Raw genomic sequence first — 19676 nt, forward strand, 5'->3', positions numbered from 1 at the left:
TTCATCCAAGTGGTAAAGTATTTCACGGATTTCAGCTCTGGTCTTGTGACTGCAAGTTCAATGAGAGTTCTCTCCACTGAGCATCAATAAAACTTTTTTTAACTTTGGGTTTGTATTTTTCCATATTTAAAAATTATAAATCAGAGGGTTTGGAGCAGCTAGGTGGCAAAGTGGATAGAACACCAGCCCTGGAGTCAGGAGGACCTGAGTTCAAATCCTGCCTCAGATACTTGACGTTTCCTAGCTGTGTGATCCTGGACAAGTCACTTAACCTGATTGCCTCGAAAATAAATAAATAAATAAATCAGAGGGGTTGAATTGGTTAACAGTGTAGTTTGTCCTTTGCTCTGGAAGAGGACTGTGGTAAATTGGATTGAAGTGATTTTGCAGAGACCATGAGTGTAGAATATTCTACACTGTCAGACACAAACTGATACATGGTTAGTTTGGCTGACCCCTTTTCTTCTCTTTCCTTCTCATTCTCTGTTAACAGGAGATGGCTGGTCGGGAAGGTGGCTGACCACTTGCGCCTCAGAAATCGGCAGCCCCTACAAATTAGCGTTCAATGTGTTGAGTTTTTTAAATTGACTAGATTTTAAAAGTGTAAATAATCAGATTTAACTTAATGGTGTTTGTGCAAACTTTTTCCCCCTGGGAAGTCTGGTTGTTAAACACTACCAGCATTGCCCTGTTTATATCTAGAAATGAAATCGGTGTGAAAACGGAGAAAACAGGCCTGTATACAAATGTACAAAGGAGATACAGAGTAACTGGGACCTTAGAACAATGTGTCTTTTTAAACTGGAGCATCCCCACAGCGATTGGACACCGCAGCGCCGCTACTGTCAGAAGGGGGCGGAGGCGCTCAGGGGCCCTTCTGCGCATGCTCAGCCTAGCACAGGGCCCGGTAAACAGCAGGCGTTTAATAGATGCGGGCTGCCTGCCTGGCGACTCCCGCGCACTGAAGAGGGAGAAGCTCGGGTTTGAGTTACTGTTGTAATTGCAGCTATGTTTCCCTCCTCGCTCCCGCCTTGGTTGTCCGTTCCACAATCGGGGAGCTCCAAGAGGACGTTGGAGGTGAAGAGGAAGAGGGCCACCCCAGCTGGAGCCAAGGGACTCATTCCAGTGGCTTTCCTAGGGATTCAGCGCGCCTGCGTCAAGAGGCTTTAGCAAGCCCGAACAGAGCGCGTGCGCATTGGCTTGGTTCTATTTCCTCTTACCCAGTACAGGCTCGGCTCTTGATAAAAGAAAAAAAAGGCTCTCTGGGTCCCTGGGTCCCCGGCCTACCTTGTTGCGCTTGCGCAACTGAGCAGGAGCCGGGAGGGGGGGGCGGAGAGGGGGGAAGAGAAGTGGGTAAAATGGCAGACCTTTCTAGCGCCTGCGCGTTGGGGCAGGGAACTAGGAGCTGACTTGTACGCAAATACGGAGGAGACCGAGAGAGCTTCAGTTTGGAGCTTGGGGGAGGGTGGGGGGTGGAGCGAAGAAGTCCTTCGGACTCGGCGCCTGCGCGCTGTGGCCACGGTGCGGCCCAGGTAGCGGGAGCGCTCTTCGGCCCGGCGCTTGCGTGCTAGCGCCAGAGCCGACTGGCTCTCCCGGCGGCACGCCTGCGCGCTGGGGTCGACCGCGGGGGCGGGGGCGGGGAGCGCGCGGGAGCGCGCTCCGGCCTGGGCGCCTGCGCACTGCGGCCCCGAGGGCTCCCGGGCTGAGGGAGAGGAGGAGGGAAGATGGCGGCAGTGGTGGAGAATGTAGTGAAGCTGTGAGTGGCGACCGCCGTCTCTCTTCAGAGCCGGGGCGGGCGGGGGGCGGGCCCGGGCCCGGGACCGCGGAGGGGGGCGTGGCGGCGGCCTGCGCGGAGGCGCCGCCTGGGCGGACGCGGGGCGGCGCGGGCCGAGGCCGTTGAGGGCCAGGACGGGGCGCGTGGCAGCCGCGGGCGCGAGCACTTCCGGCGGGGGCGCGCGCGGGGGCCCGCTGCGCACGGTCGCGTCCCCGAGGGGGAAACTGAGGCCCGAGCCCAGGAGCCCGGAAAGGGACCTTGAGGGGGAGGCGGGCCGGCCTCGTCCCTCTGGAGGGACCGAGGAGGTAAACTGAGGCAGCGTGGGCAGCGCCAGGTCCAAGGTCACGGAGTCAGGGGGGAGAGTCGGGACATCAAGGCTCTGGAGCTGGGAGGGCTCTGGGTGACCGCCGTGTGGTTTGACAGGTGGGGAAACTGAGGCACAGAGCAGGCCTGAGGCTTACCCAGAGGCCCCAGGCGGTCAGAAGCCGAGCTAGGATTCGAGCTCAGGCCCCTCCATGGGTCGCAGTGCGTGGTCCGGCCGGGCCTGGGGTGGGGGGCGCGCCCCTCCCCCTCACACCCCCTTGGTGCCCAGTGCTGCAGCTGCGGGGGCTGGCCTGCCCCCCTAGATCCCCATCCTCCCGGGGTGCCTAGTCGGCAGCACCCCCAGCCTGGGCCCAGCCCTCCAGAGATGTGAGCCCCCCAAGAAAGAAGGGGGTACCCCACGCCCCCCGCTGGAGGGACTTGTCCCGGGCCCAGGGACCCTCCAGGGCTTGGCCAGGGCCTTTGGAGCCCCCCCCGGCGCTGCCAGTTAGCCTCGCTGCCGCCCTCCTGTCTCGGAAGAAGCCCCCGGGATCCTTTTCAGGTGGCCCCCAGAGCACCAAGCCTGGCGTTGTGTGGCTGTACCTGTTCACCCAAGTAGGGGAGTTTTGAATGCAAAATGGGTCCCCTCTAATTGGGGTTCTGCAGTGAATTTGCTGCTGAAGCCAGCTGCACAGAAGGCAGCAGAAGTGGGAAGGGGCCACAGAGATGGGGGAAACTCTTGGGCCCGCCCGACCTGAAAAAGGGAAGGAGGCTGGGCCATGAGGCTGGCATCCACCTGTTCCCAGGGGCAGGTGAGGTGGACTATCTTGAATCATAAGGAGCTCCCTCTATGCCAGGGGTGTCTGTGAAAGGTGGAGTGGTCTTGGCATCTTACTTGGGAGCTTAGCACTAAATGGGGCTTGAATTCACTCCAAGTCACCCAGGCAAGGGTCGGCAGAACTTCCATTCTCTAAATGCCAGCTAGATTTCCAGCCATTCTTTTTTAAATGGGTGCAGAGAGTTGGAAGAGGGTTTTTTCCAGCATGACTCTCAGGTCTCTGCCCTTGCTTTGTGGTAGGCTGAAAACACTCCCCTCTAGAAGGGAACCTTTTTGGTGAGGGGAAGCGTGCCCACTGCCCCTAAGCTGAGTGCCCTGCCTCTCCTGGCTTGGTTTGGGGGGGGGAGCCTCCTTTCTGCTCCTCTGATGTCTTTCTCAGCCACCCACCCATCCCTCTCCATCATTCTCTTTCTGATCTGCCCACTCCTTTTCCTCAGTCTCTTCTCAGGCTGACGTTTCCTTCAGTTATGAGATAATCACGCTAATCTCCCACTTTGTCCTTCCTGACACAGTGGTTCTCTCCCCCCTTTTCCATCCTCTTCCTTGGGTTTGTACCCACCACCCCACTGGGGCCAAAGGCAGTTTCAGATTTCATACTGACTTAGAGAGAAATCCTGCTGTTCTGAGAAAAGCTGACTCTTCTAGATCCTAAGGGGAGGGAAAGAAAATTTAGAAAAGGGAAGTTTCTTGGGTAGACCCTTCTGTCCTGGGTGGGGGGCAGCAGGCACCTTTGGCTGGGGTTCAAGGGGTTAGCAGGGCACCTCCTGCAGTAGGCCACCCTCCTGAGACAGGCCTTGGTTTCTCCATCTCACTTCTGGGATTCAGGGGGCTTCTGAGGTAGTCTTGGGGGCTGGGGTTTGGGCTTCCTGTACCCTAGCAGTGGGGAGCCAGCTCCCTCCTCAGTACCATGTGCTGGGGGCTGCTGATGACAGTAGAAGTCTATTGGCCAGGCTTCTCTTCCACCTTCTTTTTCCCATTCTTGATCCCAGCTGTTGTCCCCTTATTCCTTCCTGTGCCATCTCCAGGCTGGTTTGTTTTGGTTTGTGTTTGGGGGAGAGGGGGAGGAGTCCTTAGTTATCTGACAGTTTAGTCTTAGTTTGAGAAACAGCACTTCTGGGCTGTCTTTCTGATGGGCTCCTGAGCATAAAAAATGAAAAGCAGATCTCCGAGGGCTTTTGTATGGGAGCTGCCCAGCACTCATCTCTCTCTGTTAGCTTCTATGTTTGCCTGAGCCTTCCTCCCCCTTCCCCCCCATTAGGAGCCATATTCTCTGCCCTTTCCCAAACACAGTGTTCTTTTCAAAAGCTGTGTGGCCCATCTCCTGGTGTGTGCCTGAGCCGCCTGGCCCCAGGAGCTCCCTGCTCTCCTTCCATTTCGTTCTGAATGTCACTCTCAATTCCCATCAGTGGAAACAGAGCTGTACTCCTCAGCCTTGTTTATCCAATTTTCTTCTCTGATGGTGAGGATGTGGAGGCCGATTTCTGAAAGCAAGCTAATGTGGACCCATTGCCTCCTCCTCACAGAAGAGGCCTACCTCAAATTACAGTAATTACAGCTCATTGAATTAAGCCGGGCTGGCGGCTTTTCTGCTGCTGCCTTTTTGTTTGTTTTGGTTTGGGGGTGGGGATTTTTCCCAGTTGCTCAAAGCACCAAGCTATTGAGAGCTCAGCAATTCACGGTCTGGGCCTTCACAAGCAGCTTAGATTCCCCCCCCCCCCTTTGCCACTTGAGTCAGCTCAGCTGGTGTCCTCTGGATAGGCCAGAAGGGGCCCAGACAGCTTTCTGACCCTTCCCTTGAAGTCCCTCCTCTCCCCACCGCAGCCTGGGGGAGCAGTATTACCGTGATGCCATGGAACAGTGCCACAACTACAATGCTCGCCTGTGTGCCGAACGAAGCGTGCGCCTGCCCTTCCTTGACTCCCAGACTGGAGTGGCCCAGAGCAACTGTTACATCTGGATGGAGAAGCGGCACCGGGGGCCAGGTGAGGGCCTCTGGCCTGGGCTCAGGGAAGTGGAGCTGTGGCACATCCCTCCAGCCTCCTTTGTTCTCTGTCCTGTTGACAGACAGAACCTGATTCCCCTTCACTTTCTCCCCTCTCTGTTGTTCCTCCCTCTTTCCCCACCCAATTCCCAACTGTCCTACCTGTTGTCTGGAACCTCTTCCCCGCCTCCACTACCACATTTAGCCCAGCCGCAGAGTGAGTGGGGAATCTCCTGGTCCAGAAGGCATTTGGCATTGTCATTCTCAGGTTACTGACCCAGATCATCTCTCACAGGGTTGGCCTCGGGGCAGTTGTACTCTTATCCTGCCCGGCGTTGGAGGAAAAAGCGCCGAGCCCACCCTCCTGAAGACCCCCGCCTCACCTTCCCATCCATCAAGCCAGGTAGGGTCGCTATTCCTCTGTGGACAGTGCCGTGCTCAGTGTCTGGGGCTGCGAGACAGGTGGGAGGGGGAGAATGTGTAGAAACCTGGAGACGCTGGGGGCAGAGGTGAGCAGGGGGCCTGCCCATATCTCAGCGCTGCCTGGCTCTCCTTCCAGACACAGACCAGACCCTGAAGAAGGAAGGACTGATCTCGCAGGATGGAAGCAGCTTGGAGGCCCTGCTGCGAACCGACCCCCTGGAGAAGCGGGGTGCCCCCAATCCCCAGGCAGACGACGACAGCCTGGGAGAGTTCCCAGTCACTAACAGCCGGGCGAGGAAGGTACTGACTTGTGTCCCACAGTGGCGGAGCCTCACAGGGGATAAGCGACCCCCATTGGAAGGACACTGGGGCAGGCTGGCTAAACCAGAGTGGGAGGGGGCAGGCCAACACATGGGTGTCTTTGTCCCGTCCTTCCCGAACTGTCCGAGGAAAATGTCCGTTTTAGGCTTTAGGCCTTCCGCTGATTCACTGGGAACCCCACCAAAGGAGCCAAGCGCTTCTTTGCCTCCCTTTAGCAGAATAACAGCTGAGAGGGCAAGGGGGCACACTCCCTGGGCAGCAGCCTCCTGGGGCACCTCTGCTCCCCTCCCTACCTGTCCTCATCTTGCCCCTCCCTCAGCGGATCCTGGAGCCTGAGGACTTTCTGGATGACCTGGATGATGAGGACTATGAAGAAGACACGCCCAAGCGCCGCGGCAAGGGCAAGGCCAAGGTGAGCTGGCGGAGGGCGCTCTGCTCCCCAGGCTGATGGGGACATCCGCTCCAGCAGCATTTATCAGCTGCCTCCAGTGCTCAGCACACACACGGGAGCACTGATGGAGTGTGGACAGATTTTCAGTGATCTCTAAGGAAGCTTAGCTAACCAGGACCTGAGATCCTGGGAAAGGAATCTTCCTTGTTCCCATTGGCAGGGCAAAGGGGTGAGCAACGCCCGGAAGAAGCTGGATGCTTCTATCCTGGAGGATCGGGACAAGCCCTATGCGTGTGACAGTGAGTGCCTCTGCCACTGGGGGGCGGGAGGATGGGCAGCCCGTCTGGCGGGTGGGGGGAGCCTGCAGTCCCAGGCTGTCATCCCACCTTCTGCCAGCGCCCATCCTGCAGCTGCTGAGGCCCTGGCCTCCTGTACCAAGGGGCGCTGGGAGACGACCTCTGATCACACGGCGGCCCAGTGGTCCTGGAGTCCCACCTGTTTTTTAATGCAAATTTCTTTCTCTTCCTTCCTCTGTTTTCTTTCTTTCTCCTGCCTCCCCTTACCCCCCTTCTGTCCCGTTGGGCCCTTACACTGCAGCTGCTGCTCCTGTCGTGTGTGTGTGTGTGTGTGTGCGTGTGCGTGCAGGCGTGTGTGTGCCTTCCTCTCACGACTTTTCTTTCTGTCTTTCAGATAGTTTCAAACAAAAGCATACCTCGAAAGCACCCCAGAGAGGTAGCCGCCCTCTCTCGGCGCTCTGCCTTTGTGTTTCCTTTTCCCTTGCCTCCTTCCTCCGACGCTCCTCCTGCCTCTGTCTTCTCCCGCAGCACTAGTCTGAAAACCTCTGGAATGGCAGGGGGCTGGGGGTGGGGGTGGCAGGGAGGGAGCCCTTGCTCTGCTACACCTGCCTCTGCCCCCACATGTCCTGCACAGACTTGCTCCCCTGGCACGCGGGGCCCTGGCATTGGATGGCTTCCAAAGAGAATTTAAGGGAACCAGTTACAGTGGGGGTTACATTGGGCAGAAGGGGGCTTCCTGTACCCCTGAAGTAACACTTAGTGGTGGGGAATTGATACCTCTCCGTGTCTCCCTCTCTCCTTGCCTGTTCTCCCCTCCCTCCCTCCACCATGAGAATGAAGGCAAGCTTTTGGGGCTGGGGGCCTGTGGGCGGGAGGGAGGGCTGGGGCTAGAGGCTGGCATGGGAGAAACCCAACATGGGAGAAGACGGGAATTCCTGATCTACCACTGGCATCTTCTACCTCTGTTGTCTGGACATCCCCACAAGTCCTGGCTGACCATGAGGCAGTGCCTTTAATGGGTTTTCCCAGCACCCCACTTGAACCTATCACCTACAAACTAACCTTGCTGGCCTTCTGCCCATCTACCCTCTACCTTCTCATGATTCCTCTCAGTTGACCACAGCTTCCCCCAGTTGTCTTGCCTGGGACCACTTGGGTCCATTCACTTTAGGTGGGGAGTTTGGCAAGTTCCCCCACAGTTTAGTAAGCCGTTGGGCCCTGGTTCTGAGGGCATGCCTGGGAAACATTCTCTTGCCTCCTGCCCTTCCACTCTGCCAGTGGCTGGCCAGAGAGGTTCCCCCTTTGCCACTCCCCTTTTCTTGGCCCAGACATCTCTTGGCTGTGCAGGGATGAGGTGAGAAGGCCAGACTTCAGAGCAGTCAGTTGGCCTTAAATGGGGCCTGCTATCGAGGGTGGGAGTAGGAGAGAGAGAGAGGCGAGCAGGTGTGCCTGGCTCACCCTCTTACATCACCAGTAACACCCACTAAAGCCCTGTCCCCGAACCGAGCTGATGTTCTGCGTTGGGGAGGGAGGAGGGGGTGCCTCCTTGCACCCTGACAGAACCCCAGGCTTTGCAGGGCGCAAGGAAGGGGTGCTTGGGTCCTCATGCCCTTCTCTGCCATCTTCTCCCCAGTCTGTGGGAAGCGTTACAAAAACCGTCCAGGCCTCAGTTACCACTACGCTCACTCCCACCTGGCAGAGGAGGAGGGCGAAGACAAGGAGGACTCTCAGCCTCCCACCCCTGTGTCCCAGAGGTCTGAGGAGCAGAAATGTAAGGAGGTTGTTGGGGTGCGGCCGGGGTGGGGGGGGTGGGCCAGCCCCCTGCTCCTTCCCCTTCCTCCCCCAGCATCGTGCGGCTCATAGGCTCTGCCCTTTGTCGCCAAGCCCGCCCTCCCTGCCTCAGTGGAGAAGTTGGCCCCACCACTTTGTTTTCTCCCATAGCCAAGAAGGGCCCTGATGGGCTGGCCCTGCCCAACAACTACTGTGACTTCTGTCTGGGAGACTCGAAGATCAACAAGAAGACGGGGCAGCCCGAGGAGCTGGTGTCCTGCTCCGACTGTGGCCGCTCAGGTACGTCCATGGTGCTCTCTGCTCCGCGCTTGTGCCTCCTCCTGGCATGGGGCCCCAGCTGTGAGCATGGCAGGCAGAGCGGCCTCCTGGCCTCCCAGCCTCCCCTCAGACTTGCCTCTCTCTCCAGGGCACCCATCCTGCCTCCAGTTCACGCCCGTCATGATGGCCGCCGTGAAGACATACCGCTGGCAGTGCATCGAGTGCAAATGCTGTAACATCTGTGGCACCTCCGAGAACGATGTGAGTGCGCTCCTAGAGTTCCCTCCCCACTGCAGCTGCCCTCGGGCTCCCTCCCCCTCCCCCTCTGACCCACCCCCACCCCCAGCTGCACCAAGGCCCGTTAATCACCCGCACTTCCCTGCCCCCACCGACCAGGACCAGCTGCTCTTCTGTGACGACTGTGATCGTGGCTACCATATGTACTGTCTCACCCCTTCAATGTCGGAGCCGCCTGAAGGTTAGTGTCCCCAGGGAGGCCTGGCCCCATCAGCCAGCTCCTGTCCCCTACTGGGCTCCGTGCTCATGCATACAGAGACACAAGAAAGGATTCTTTGTGGGGCAGGTAGCACATACATAAAAGTGTAGACACACTACATTGGAGATGATGAGGGGAGGAAGGCCCCCGGGACAGGCTTCATGGCCTCTCCCTGAATTAAAATGAGGGCTTCTAAGAAGCGGAGGGGACAGGGAGGGCATTCCAGAGGGGTACAGCCTGGGTAAAGGGAGGAGGCCAAGGTCATAAAGGACTTGAGACATTATTCATCCCATGGGCGATAGGGAGTCACTGAGGTTTGGTAAAGAGGGTAGTGACACAGTCAGACTTGGGTTTTGGCCAAATCCCTGCAGAGGCTGGGTTGGAAAGGGGAGCAGTTATGATGACCATTATAGTATGAAGTGATGTGGGCACGATGAAGAAGAAAAGGTAAAGTGTACATGAGGGAGGTCGTCAGAGAGCCCAGCGTGGCAACTGAGGAGGTCTGCGGGCTGAGGGAGACCCCAGAGCTACACCCTGGTAGGAGGACACAGCCTCTGACAGAAGAGTGACTGGTTGGGGTTGGGTTAAGTTTGAGTGACCAGTAGCCCAGTATCTGTGAAGCTTTTACTGTTTGTCGGAGAGGTGTTAAGCATTGGGGGAGACCCACCCACAAGCCCTCATGGGGCCAGGGAGGGACCCCAGTCCTGAAAGGAGAGGACAGATTGGAGCTTCCATTTCTTGCTCTTCCCCTGCCCTGCCCCTGGGAGGGAGGTTAATGAGATGAGAGGGAAAGGACGGGGGGAGGCAGCACACTGCCAGGCTGATTGGACAAGCCTCCACCTTCCAGCAGGTTCTGAGCTTATGACTGTCGGATAGAAGAATGTGAACCATTTCACAGCAGTCTGAGGACCTGGCTTCAAAGCTTGGCCTAGCCATTTAGCTCTGAGAATCTCCTCATTGAGAAGATGTGGGCCTCTAGTGGCCCTTCTGGCTCTAAACTGATGATCCCCAGTGAGTGGCAGGTCCTCCTTCCAAGAAGGAGAAGGATCCACTCTTGGTGAAGTCCTTGTCACTGTTCTCAGCAGGCTCTCGGGGCTCCCTGAGCTTAGGAAGGGCTCAGCTGCTGACCTGGGCCTCGTGGGTCCTTACAAAGTCACACAGAAGGGTAGGTCACTCCCTCCAGTGGTACAGAGGCAGATACAGGGCGGGATCTGCCAGTTGTGCCTTTGACTTGACACTGTCTGATGGCTTTCCCAGGACTTACCCACCCACAGCCTGGGCTCCATGGATGTTTGCAGTATTTTCCTAACTATATTGCAGTGGAATTGTTTTCCTTTGTCTTATACCTTTAAAACATGATTCTGAGAAGAGGTTCATGGAAGGTGAAGACCTCTCCTCAGAAGGATGTCAGGGTTTGATTGAGGTAGAAGAGGCTGGACTGAATCCCAAAGAGGCCCTGGGGGCAGATCCTAGCGCCATCTCCCTGGGCGCTAGGGGGCGCCATAGTGCACCAAGCACCAGGACTAGATTCCAGAACACTCATCTTCTTGGGTTCAGATCCAGCCTTGGACACTAGCTGTGTGACCCTGGGCAAGTCACTGCACTCTGCCTCAGTTTCCTCATCTGTAAAATGAGCTGGAGAAGGAAATGGCCAACATTTAATAAGTGTCTTTGCCAAGAAAACCCCAGATGGGGTCACCAGGAGTCAGACATGAATGAAAAAGTACAGGAGTAGAGCTCTGTGTCCCCTTAGGCCCTTTCCAGCTCCAGACCTCATGGCCCTGTGGTCTTCACCAGCAAATCCTGGCCTCCTGTGCCTGCACAGCTGCCAGCATACAGAACCCTGTTCTTCTTTGCAGGGAGCTGGAGTTGCCATTTATGTCTGGACCTGCTCAAGGAGAAGGCTTCCATCTACCAGAACCAGCACTCTTCTTGATGTGGTCGGGTGCCCGGGTACCCCTAGGCCCCTCCTCCATCCGAACCTCTCGCTTGTTTTCCAGTTTCTCCTCTCCCATCCTCCCCTTTGGCAGGCCCAGGGAGGGTAGTGCCAGGTTGTCTGGGGCAGCAAGCAGGCTAAACTGGCAGCCGACACTGTGTATCCCTCCATCTGGCCCCAGTCCCTCCAGAAGATAGGGAAGACGGGCTGCCCCTGGGAAGAAACAGGCCCTGGCTTCTCCTTGCTCCTTTGCTCTCCATAAAGTGCATTCACTCTGCCTGCCTTGGGCCCAGGCCCTGGTTCTCACAGGGTTCAGCTCTGCCCTCCACCCTGGAGCATGAGGGCAGCTCGCTTCTTTCCCAGGTCTGCCCACTCTGCCCCTAGGGTTTGCCTTCCTTCCTTAGGGTGTCCATGAGGGGCTGCGTGAGCTGGGCAAGCCTGGGGGGCTCTCTGGCTCCCCGCTGTCTCCACTTTGCCACCTTCTGCCCCTGCAGGGAGGCTCTCTGTGGCGCTGCCAAAGGGCACGTGGGGCATGGCATGACGCACTTGGGCACCCCGACCCTTTGGTGCTGCCACAGCTGCAGCCTAACTCTTCCCTCCCAGCTCATCTTCCATGGCCCTCTTTAGTGGCAAAAGTAATTCTCTACCTTGTGCGTCCACTCTCTTTCCTCAATTCCCCTTCTCCTTGTTCTTTTTTTGTTTTGTGGGGAGAAGGGAAGCATCAGGGGGCCGTCCAAGCAGTGTGGGGGCCAGAGGGAGATGTTGGATAATGTGCCTGTTTTTTAACTCTACTTCAAGCCTACCTCCAAAATCCCCTTTCTGTTCTTCCTCCTCCCTACCTGGGCCTTCAGCCTTCTGCCCTCAATTAAATTGGGAGCCCCCAGGCCCCCACCCCATGCACCCAAGCTCCTGAGTCCCAGGAAAGCCCCTCAGACACCCCCTCCTCTCCTCGCACGCTTGCTAACAGCTGGTAAGGCCTTGATGCCCCTGGTTCCTCAGGCTTCTGCCAGGCAAGGCTGGTAGTGGTGTGGCAGGGGCACAGTACATGGCAGTGCCTCTGGGGAGCCCCGAGGCTGGGCCTCTTCACTGTCACTTTGGAGTTGAGGTGTCATTTTTTTAAGTTCCTGTATTCCAGACATTAGTACAATAAACATTTTTACATGGAACCTCCGATGCTGTGTTGGGCTTGTTGAAGGGGAGATGGAACACAGTGGGAACTTTGGTTTTGTCGGGGCCACCCTCCGGACTCTTGAGGAAGAAAGTGTTGGGGGTCACTTCCTATTCTGAAGGCTGGGGGGATGTTCTTTTGTTACAAGGGTGAACTCAGGGGAAGGAAGTGTACCCAGAAGTAGCCGTTGATATTTGGGGCTTGATTGGGAATAGCCATTAGTAAATGGGGGAGGCGGGGGGGGAGACAAGCTTCAGCAGAGCTTCCAAGGCCTAGGCTGAGCTCTCAGCTGTCAGTCCCAGCGTTTTGTCTCCTGTTCACCTGCCTGTTAAAGTCACTGAGCAGAAATGGCTGCTGAGCTGGTCCTGAGCACCTCGTGAAGTCCCCGCTGCCTCAGTGGCAGCTCCTGAGCTGCAGCTCCCTTGATCACCCTCATGGGTCCCAGGGGATGGCTGTGTGAGATCAGGTGGGAGAGCCGAAGTACTGAGAAGCGGAAAGGCCTCAGAGGGACCAGACTGACTTCAGTGTTGGGGAGGGCTGGACTCAAGCCGAGCTGCAGGGGAGGAGCCAGGGAGCACTGATCATCTTCACACTCTGCCCATTGCTTCCAGGTCATTCCTTGCTGGGACCTCTTGGCCAAAGAATTCATTATCTAGTAGTCAGCCTCCTGATGACCAGTAACCAAGCATTAAGTGCCTACTGTGTGCTGAATGCCCAAGACAAAAGGGAATCCTTCCTGGTTCTTAAGGACCCCTTCCAGGGTTAATGGAAATAGGCACAAATAGCTTCAATTGTTAAATTGCTAGTCTGAGCACGAACACCTCAGAAATCAGCCAGTGTTACAAGTCAGGGTTTGACTGATTCTTTTTAAGGATTCTAGGCCCCGGGTGGGTGAGGAAGCAGCCCAGGGAAAGACAGAGAGAGAGGGGAGAACACACAGCAAGTCTTGTGTGAAGGGGAATAACATGGAACAAGCCTGGAAACGCTTCCTGAATCTGGTTTAGTTCTGATCCTAGAGGGGAGAGGCAGCCACCAGAACGTTGGGTGGTGATGATAAGCCCATCCATAACTGCTTAGGCTGGACCTTGCCCAGACTTGAGGGCTCTGTGTCAAGCTTTTGTAGCAAGGGAGAACCTGCCCAAGTGGGAGCTCACCAGGCATAAAAGTAGGATATTTAAGGAGATCCTTGACTCCACAGAGGGGAGAAAAGCTTTCTCTGGGAAGGCATCCTCTGACAACTCATTGAAGATGTTGCCCAGTGGCACCAAAACCCAGTCGGGGATTTTGTGTATGTTCACCTTGGAGAAGTGTGTCTGATGTTGGCATGTGGTGGGCTTGATAGTCTTTCTGTCCTCTCTGAGAACTGCCCTGGCCAGAAGACCTCAGGAGAGGGCTTCCCAAGCCCTGGCCAGTCCCTGGGCTCTCTCCCCTTGCCAACAGTGACTGACACTCCCAGTCTGGAACTTGAGGGTTCAGAGTTTACATGCATTTTGTGTGTGTCATACCATGGACTTTTGGTGTGAAGGCAAATGCACAAGACAGACTTGTCTATTCTGGTTTAGGCCTAGGCGTTGGAGCCTTTTGAAGGGGATTGTTCTCCTTCAGTCCTTTTCAGTCATGCCCAGTTTGGGGTTTCTTGGCAAAGGTATTTGGCCATTTCCTTCTCCAGCTCATTGACAGATCCAGAAAACTGAGGCAAACAGGGTTAAGTGACTTACCCAGGATCACAGAGTTAGTAAGTGTGCTAGACCTGATTTGAACTTAGGAAGATGAGTCTTCAGGATGCCAGGGCTGGTGCTCCATCCACTGCACACCTGGCCACCCCTGGATGGGCTCCCCATCAGCAAGGATTTTTCTGTTCAAGCAGACAGTATAGGTGATCCAGCAGATTATCTGTACCTCGGGCAAGGAGAAGTTGGGGTGACAGGTCCCTGAGGCGTTCACTAGGATGGAGAAAGTGAAGCCTGACTTGCTGTAGTGTTTCAATGCACCCCTGCTGAAGAAGCAGAGAGACAGGTTGGTCTGGGGCCCCCATGCAATGGCCTGGGGGAAAGCATCTGGTTACAGGACAAGCTGCCACCGCTCTCGTCCGAGGTGCCCCGCATAACGCCCCGACCGTCCCACCCTAGTTACGGTTCTGAATAGAGCCCATGAGCAGCCATCCGATGGGAGGCCCTCTCTCTCGCCGGCTGGCTCTGCCCCGTTCTCCGCTTCCCACCCACTCTCCCCTTCTGCCCCTTGGCACCCCCTTACTGAGACACCCTCCCTTAGCTCCTTGTCCTCACACACAGCCCTGAGAGACCCCTTCTCCGATCAGGCAGGAGACCCCCGAAAAGAGGGGACCACCACCTCCCCCAATCCAAATCTGCCTCTCTGCAACGGCCCCCTGCCCGGCTGCTGGTTCGGCCCCCCGGGCCCAGCAGAGCAGCGCCTTCTCCTGGAGCTGGGCCGCCTGCCTAGGGTGCCCGGTCCTCAGCGCCATCTTCCCGAAGCGCCTGGGACAAAAGCCTTAGGGGGTGCGCCCGCCCGCAGTGGTGGGGGGGTGGTCTGGAGAATGCTTCTGCCACGCCCCCTTACCACTTATTCCCCAAGTCCGGTTCTCTGCCCGTCACCCGTCAGCCCCGCCCCACAGCCCTGCCTGCCGGCCTCTCATTTGTGAGCCCTCCCCTCAGAACCCGCTTTTATCCCCGCCCCCATCCTGTTCATCACCACGAAGGTCCACTCCCGTCACCTGCCTGTGCCCCCCTCCCCCACCATTCCCTTAGGCCCCGCCCCCAGCATCGGCCTTCCTCCTCACTTCCTGGTCCTGTCCATCACCACAAAGGCCCTCCTCTGGCACCTGCCTTTCGCCCGCATTCCCCAGTCCGGCCTAACCGCACAAAGGCCCGCCCCTCAGCGCCAGCCTTTCTCCTCATCCTCAGGCCCAGCCCAATACCCTGAGGCCCCGCCTCCAGCACCTGCTCTTTCTCCGCTCCTAGGCCCCGCCCTCGGGGGCGGGGCCAACGCCGGTTTTGTACCAAGGCGGCTCAGCTGTGGCCTGGACTAAACCATCCCTTCAGCGGCTGCCAATGGAGGCCAGCTGGAGGCGGGCGGGGCCACGCTGGGAGCCAATCATCTGCTTCTGGAGGGAAGGGCCCTGTGGCTTCTGGGTACCAGAGTGGTTGTCCCTCCCCTCGTCCCGGAGCCCGGGAAAACCCGGAGCAGGGAGCAGACTGAGCCAGGCCAGGCCGGGTCGGGCCGGGCCGGGTTGGCATCTGGTGGAGTGCCCCCGCCCCTCACAGCGTCTCCCCAGCCCGACGCCGCAGGGACCGGGCCCAGGGGGCAGGAGCGCGCTCGGGAGGTGGGTTACGGGGATTGTTGGGGGATGCCAGGGGGACCCCCACACCCCTTCTCCCCCTCCTCCACTCTGCGTGTCCTCCGGCCCTTCCCGACCCTTGACCCCCTGCCCCACTCTTGGCCTCCGTTCTTTTGTCCCCCCCTCTCCTACACTCGTTACCCCCACTCTTGTCCCTCCCCTCCTACTTTTGGCCCCCCGCCCCTCCCCCACTCTTGGCCTCCACATCTGCTCCCTTTGTGTCCCCACCTGCCGGTGCCCCCCCTCCCAGTGCGTGCCCCCTCCCCCGGGCCATTCCCCTTTCTCCTTCTGCACTGGATGGGCTGGGGTCGCACGAATCACTGATACTAGCAGGCAGTAAAGTGCTCAGTAAAGGCAGCCCTGCTGCACACAGTAGGCTCGCAGCACGTAGTAGGCGTGGTGGGGAGGCCCCGCCCCTCCTCACCTCCTGCTCCTCCGCCCTCGGCCCTGCCCACCTCTCCTGGCTCCCCACCCGCAGGTGCCCCAAGCCTTGGAGCTCAGTGGCTAGCACCGCAAGCTCTGCAGCTCGTAGGAGGGGTGGTAGGGAGGCCCCGCCCCCACTCACCTGCCGGCTCCTCCCCCACCCCTCCCATCCCCTCTGCCCTGGCCCTGCTCACCTCTCCCGGCTCCCCAAGGCAGGTGCCCCAAGCCATGGAGCTCGGAGGCAAGAAGAAGCTTCACGCCCTGTCCCTGGCCGAGAAGATCCAGGTGCTGGAGCTGCTGGACGAGTCCAAGATGTCGCAGTCGGAGGTGGCGCGGCGCTTCCAGGTGTCACAGCCGCAGATCTCGAGGATCTGCAAGAACAAGGAGAAGCTGCTGGCCGACTGGTGCAGCGGCACAGCCAACCGCGAGCGCAAGCGCAAGCGCGAGTCCAAGTACAGCGGGCTGGACGAGGCGCTGCTGTGCTGGTACCACATCGCGCGGGCCAAGGCCTGGGACGTCACGGGCCCCATGCTACTGCACAAAGCCAAGGAGCTGGCCGAGCTCATGGGCCAGCACTTCGTGCCCAGCATCGGCTGGCTGGTGCGCTGGAAGCGCCGCAATAACGTGGGTCTGGGGGTCCGCCATGGCCTACCCCCGGCCCGGACTTCCCCAGAGCCTCGGCCCCCGGGCCCCGACCCCCACACTCCCGTGACCCTGAAGGACTTTTCCCCAGACGATATTTTTGGCTGTGCCTCGGTGCCCTTGTTGTACCGGGCAGTGCCAGGTGGGGTGGCATTGGGTGATCAGTTACAGGTGCTGCTGTGTGCCAACAGTGGAGGGACGGAGAAGCGTCGTCTAGTGGTGGCCGGGGGCCATCAGCCTTCCCCACGGTGCTTCTTGGGGGTCCGCAGTGAGACGCTGCCTGTCCTCTACCGCCCAGGCCCAGGGATCCCATGGGCAGACTGGCTGGCCCAGTTGGACCAGGACATGGGGCAGCAAGGCCGACACGTAGCCTTGTTGCTGACCGCCCAGCCAGCGAGGGAAGGCGCAGACCTGCCGGAGCTTCAGCACGTGAGGCTGTTGCGTCTGCCTGCTGATGGTACTATACCCTGCTTACCCTCTCCTGTAGTGCGAGACTTCAAGAGCCGTTACCGGCACCGCCTCCTGATTAAGCTGGCTGCTCTCCGAGGGGAGTCGAAAAACATGTCTCTGGCTGCTGCTGGGGCAGGCATCACAGTGCTTGATGCTTTGCATATGATGGCAGCTGCCTGGGACAGAGTGCCTGCCAACTTTATCAGGAGCAGCTTTGCCCTTGCTGGCTTGTGGCCCAGCAGAACTCCTCCATCCACAAAAGAAGTGCCCAAAATGCCCCCCCTGCCTGGTGGCCTCAGAGCTGAAGAATTTTCCCATTTTGTGGACCTGGAGGGTGACGAGACAGACAAGGGGGAATGCAAGGAAGAAGTGATCAGTGAGGGTGAGGAAGAGAAGGGGGATGACGGCTTTGTGCCCCTGCCAACCAAAGCAGATGCCCTGCAGGCACTGGGCACCTTGCGGCGATGGTTTGAGTGTAACGGGGCTTCCCCTGGACTTTTTGGGAAATTTTATGACTGTGAAGAGGAGGTAGAACGCATGTGCTCCCAGTGAGGGCCCCCCAGACCCATCAGAGCCCCCGTCCCCCACCTTCTTGTTTCCCGTGGAAACGCTAACCGAGGGCACTTTGGGGATTTGTTCCCAGTGGAAATAAGACCACTTCTTGTTGAGGAGAGAAGCTGGGACATCCAAGGCCAAGCTATGGAGGCTTCATCCTTAAACAGAAGGGCTTTAAACTGGGACCATTGATGGGGCAGATAATTCTGAATATATTGCCTAGTAACACTTTAGCCCTCTTGGAAATTCTAGGGTATTAGATGAGAATCCATCAACAGGGAAACTGGGAGCTTGGGTACGGGGACGTTCAGGCTTTGAGGCAGGATGAGTAAAAGGAATTTCCTTTTAGAAGGATCCCAGAGCACCTCAAACGAAGGGAAAGCTGCATTAACCACTCTATAGCATCTATCACTAGTAGGAAAAGACTGAATCAAAGAAATATCCAGGAAGTAGCCCAGGAGAGGGACGTCACAGCAGAAGCTCTTCAGTCCCAGAGAGAGAGCAAGAGTGAGTTGTACTCCTTTGGCATGTCAAGGCCAGGGCCCTCATTTTCCTGAAAGAGTTTTTTGGTCTTAGTTCTTACTTGGCTTTTTATAGAAATCTCTTTTCCTTGGGAGAAACAGGTCAGAAGGCTGACTGCCTGATGAGGAAAAGTCACCGGTCCTGTTACTCTTTCAAAAATCATAATTTCTAGACCAGTGGGGAGGACTTTGGTCACTGAGGAAGCTGGGGGTCACACAGGTCACTGACCTGAGTCTCCAAAATCAGTGTCAGGCAGGAAAAATACCAGATATCCCTTGCTACCCTTAGGCTGCAATATGCATTGTTGCCTGTACAGGAAGTATGTTCACACAAAAATCACTGAATCCGACTAATACTGGCAGAGCTCTGACAGATAACTTTGGGTGCATCACCTCCGTGCCTTGGAGCTCTGACAGTCTGTGTTTCTAAGGCCACCTCAAACTAAAAGCCTAAAGAGAGGTCCCAGTTTTAAAGCCCAGAGTTTCAAGGGATTTTTGTGTTTTTCTTGCCAATCCCTAGGCTAGTAAGAGTCTGGGAGGAAATCATGACCCAGGATTGGTGGCTATCCTTGTTCCCTGGCTACAGACCCCAACTTGGTCCATCACCCCCAAATGATGCACTGGGCCCTGGGATGGTTCCTAGTTTTCAGGGATGAGCCAGCCTGGGAAAAGCCTACCCTTAACATTTGACACCAGCATCCACTTGATCCTAAATACTGGGTTTGGCTATGGGCATGGTAGTCTCAGCGCATTTTTTTTTTTTTGCTTTTTGGAGGGCAGTTTGGGTTAAGTGACTTGCCCAAAGTCACACAGCTAGTAATTGTGTCAAGTGTCTCAGGCCGGATTTGAACTTGGGTCCTCCTGACTCCAGGGCCGGTGCTCTATTCACTGCGTACATTAATTTTTTTTTTAAGTAAGCAAACTTCCGATTATTCATTTACAACTATATACAAATGTGACATTCATCTGGAATGGAGAGGGAAGCACTTAATGGTTGGAGGAAAGCCCCTTGTTCCAGGTACTTTGGGATCCCACGACCCACCTCAGCTCTGCACAGGCATGGTTTTCCTCCTTATCCTTTTTTCTCCCCAAGATTTGTTTTGTAAGAAAACATTCCCAAATCCCTCGAAATGTCCATTTCAGACTGTAGGTTGGGCAGTGCAGGCACCTGCTATCACTGGCCCTCCTCGCTACAGGGCTCAGGGGGAAGAAGCCAAAGGAAAACCACAGCCATGAGTGTCTTCTGAACTAATCATGGGATTAGAGGAGTAAACTCTGGACGGGGCCTCAGGGTCCACCGCTCCCTGCCCGGATGTTGCTGGGCCCGAGGTCCCATAGCTAGGAAGTAGCGCATCTAGTCGTTAGCCAAGCCAGGATTTGAACCTTAGTCTTCTGACTCCTTATCTAGTGCTCTCTAGGTAGAAGCAAAATAATTTTTTCCCTAGAATGATGGAGCTGGAAGGTTGTCTCATCTGGCCCCTGCCTCCAGGAAGGTCAGCGCTGAGCTGATTCGATTTTTAAAAGGTCTTGAAGAATAAAGATTGGGTGCTTTTTCTGTGTTGAGTCTTCTTATAGGCACATGGCTCTTCCTTTGATCTAATCTTCACCTCTCTTTTTGTCCTCATTAGAGATGACTAGTTAATGTTCCAGGCGCATGAGAATTCCTTATATTTCTGGAGATGCCCATGAAGTTACTGCTTGGCCTTCTATTTTCTAAAGAGCTTCCATACTGCTAATCTCTCTCCTCAGGGCTTATG

At 56.8% G+C, this 19676-nt stretch overlaps 3 protein-coding genes across 7 annotated transcripts in view; 2 read left to right on the top strand and 1 right to left on the bottom strand.

Moving 5' to 3' along the window:
• Positions 1–19676, bottom strand: part of FAU (FAU ubiquitin like and ribosomal protein S30 fusion) — a 380300-nt gene that overhangs the window by 211163 nt on the left and 149461 nt on the right. The gene's annotated exons all lie outside the window — the stretch shown is intronic.
• DPF2 (double PHD fingers 2) lies at positions 1616–11976 on the top strand. Of its 4 annotated transcripts, XM_069066273.1 has the most exons (12): positions 1616–1756; positions 4734–4894; positions 5189–5296; positions 5453–5616; positions 5957–6049; positions 6249–6327; positions 6719–6760; positions 7958–8095; positions 8266–8394; positions 8522–8634; positions 8770–8851; positions 10729–11976. In XM_069066273.1, the coding sequence occupies exons 1-12, from the start codon at positions 1725–1727 to the stop codon at positions 10803–10805; spliced, it is 1218 nt and encodes a 405-aa protein (XP_068922374.1). In that variant the 5' UTR covers positions 1616–1724; the 3' UTR covers positions 10806–11976. The 4 variants fall into 4 exon arrangements, with proteins under 4 accessions (XP_068922374.1, XP_068922372.1, XP_068922375.1 ...); XM_069066271.1 differs by having other exon boundaries at positions 8522–8851; XM_069066274.1 differs by lacking the exon at positions 6719–6760.
• Positions 15160–19474, top strand: TIGD3 (tigger transposable element derived 3). Of its 2 annotated transcripts, none has more exons than XM_069066277.1 (2): positions 15160–15313; positions 15964–19474. In XM_069066277.1, exon 2 carries the CDS (start codon positions 15980–15982, stop codon positions 17393–17395), a length of 1416 nt encoding a protein of 471 aa, XP_068922378.1. In that variant the 5' UTR covers positions 15160–15313; positions 15964–15979; the 3' UTR covers positions 17396–19474. The 2 variants fall into 2 exon arrangements, with proteins under 2 accessions (XP_068922378.1, XP_068922376.1); XM_069066275.1 differs by having other exon boundaries at positions 15968–19474.

This window comes from Petaurus breviceps, unplaced genomic scaffold, assembly GCF_028583685.1.
Source record: "Petaurus breviceps papuanus isolate PSGF00001 unplaced genomic scaffold, PetGlider_PUasm1.0 90721, whole genome shotgun sequence".
Lineage (NCBI taxonomy): Eukaryota > Metazoa > Chordata > Mammalia > Diprotodontia > Petauridae > Petaurus > Petaurus breviceps.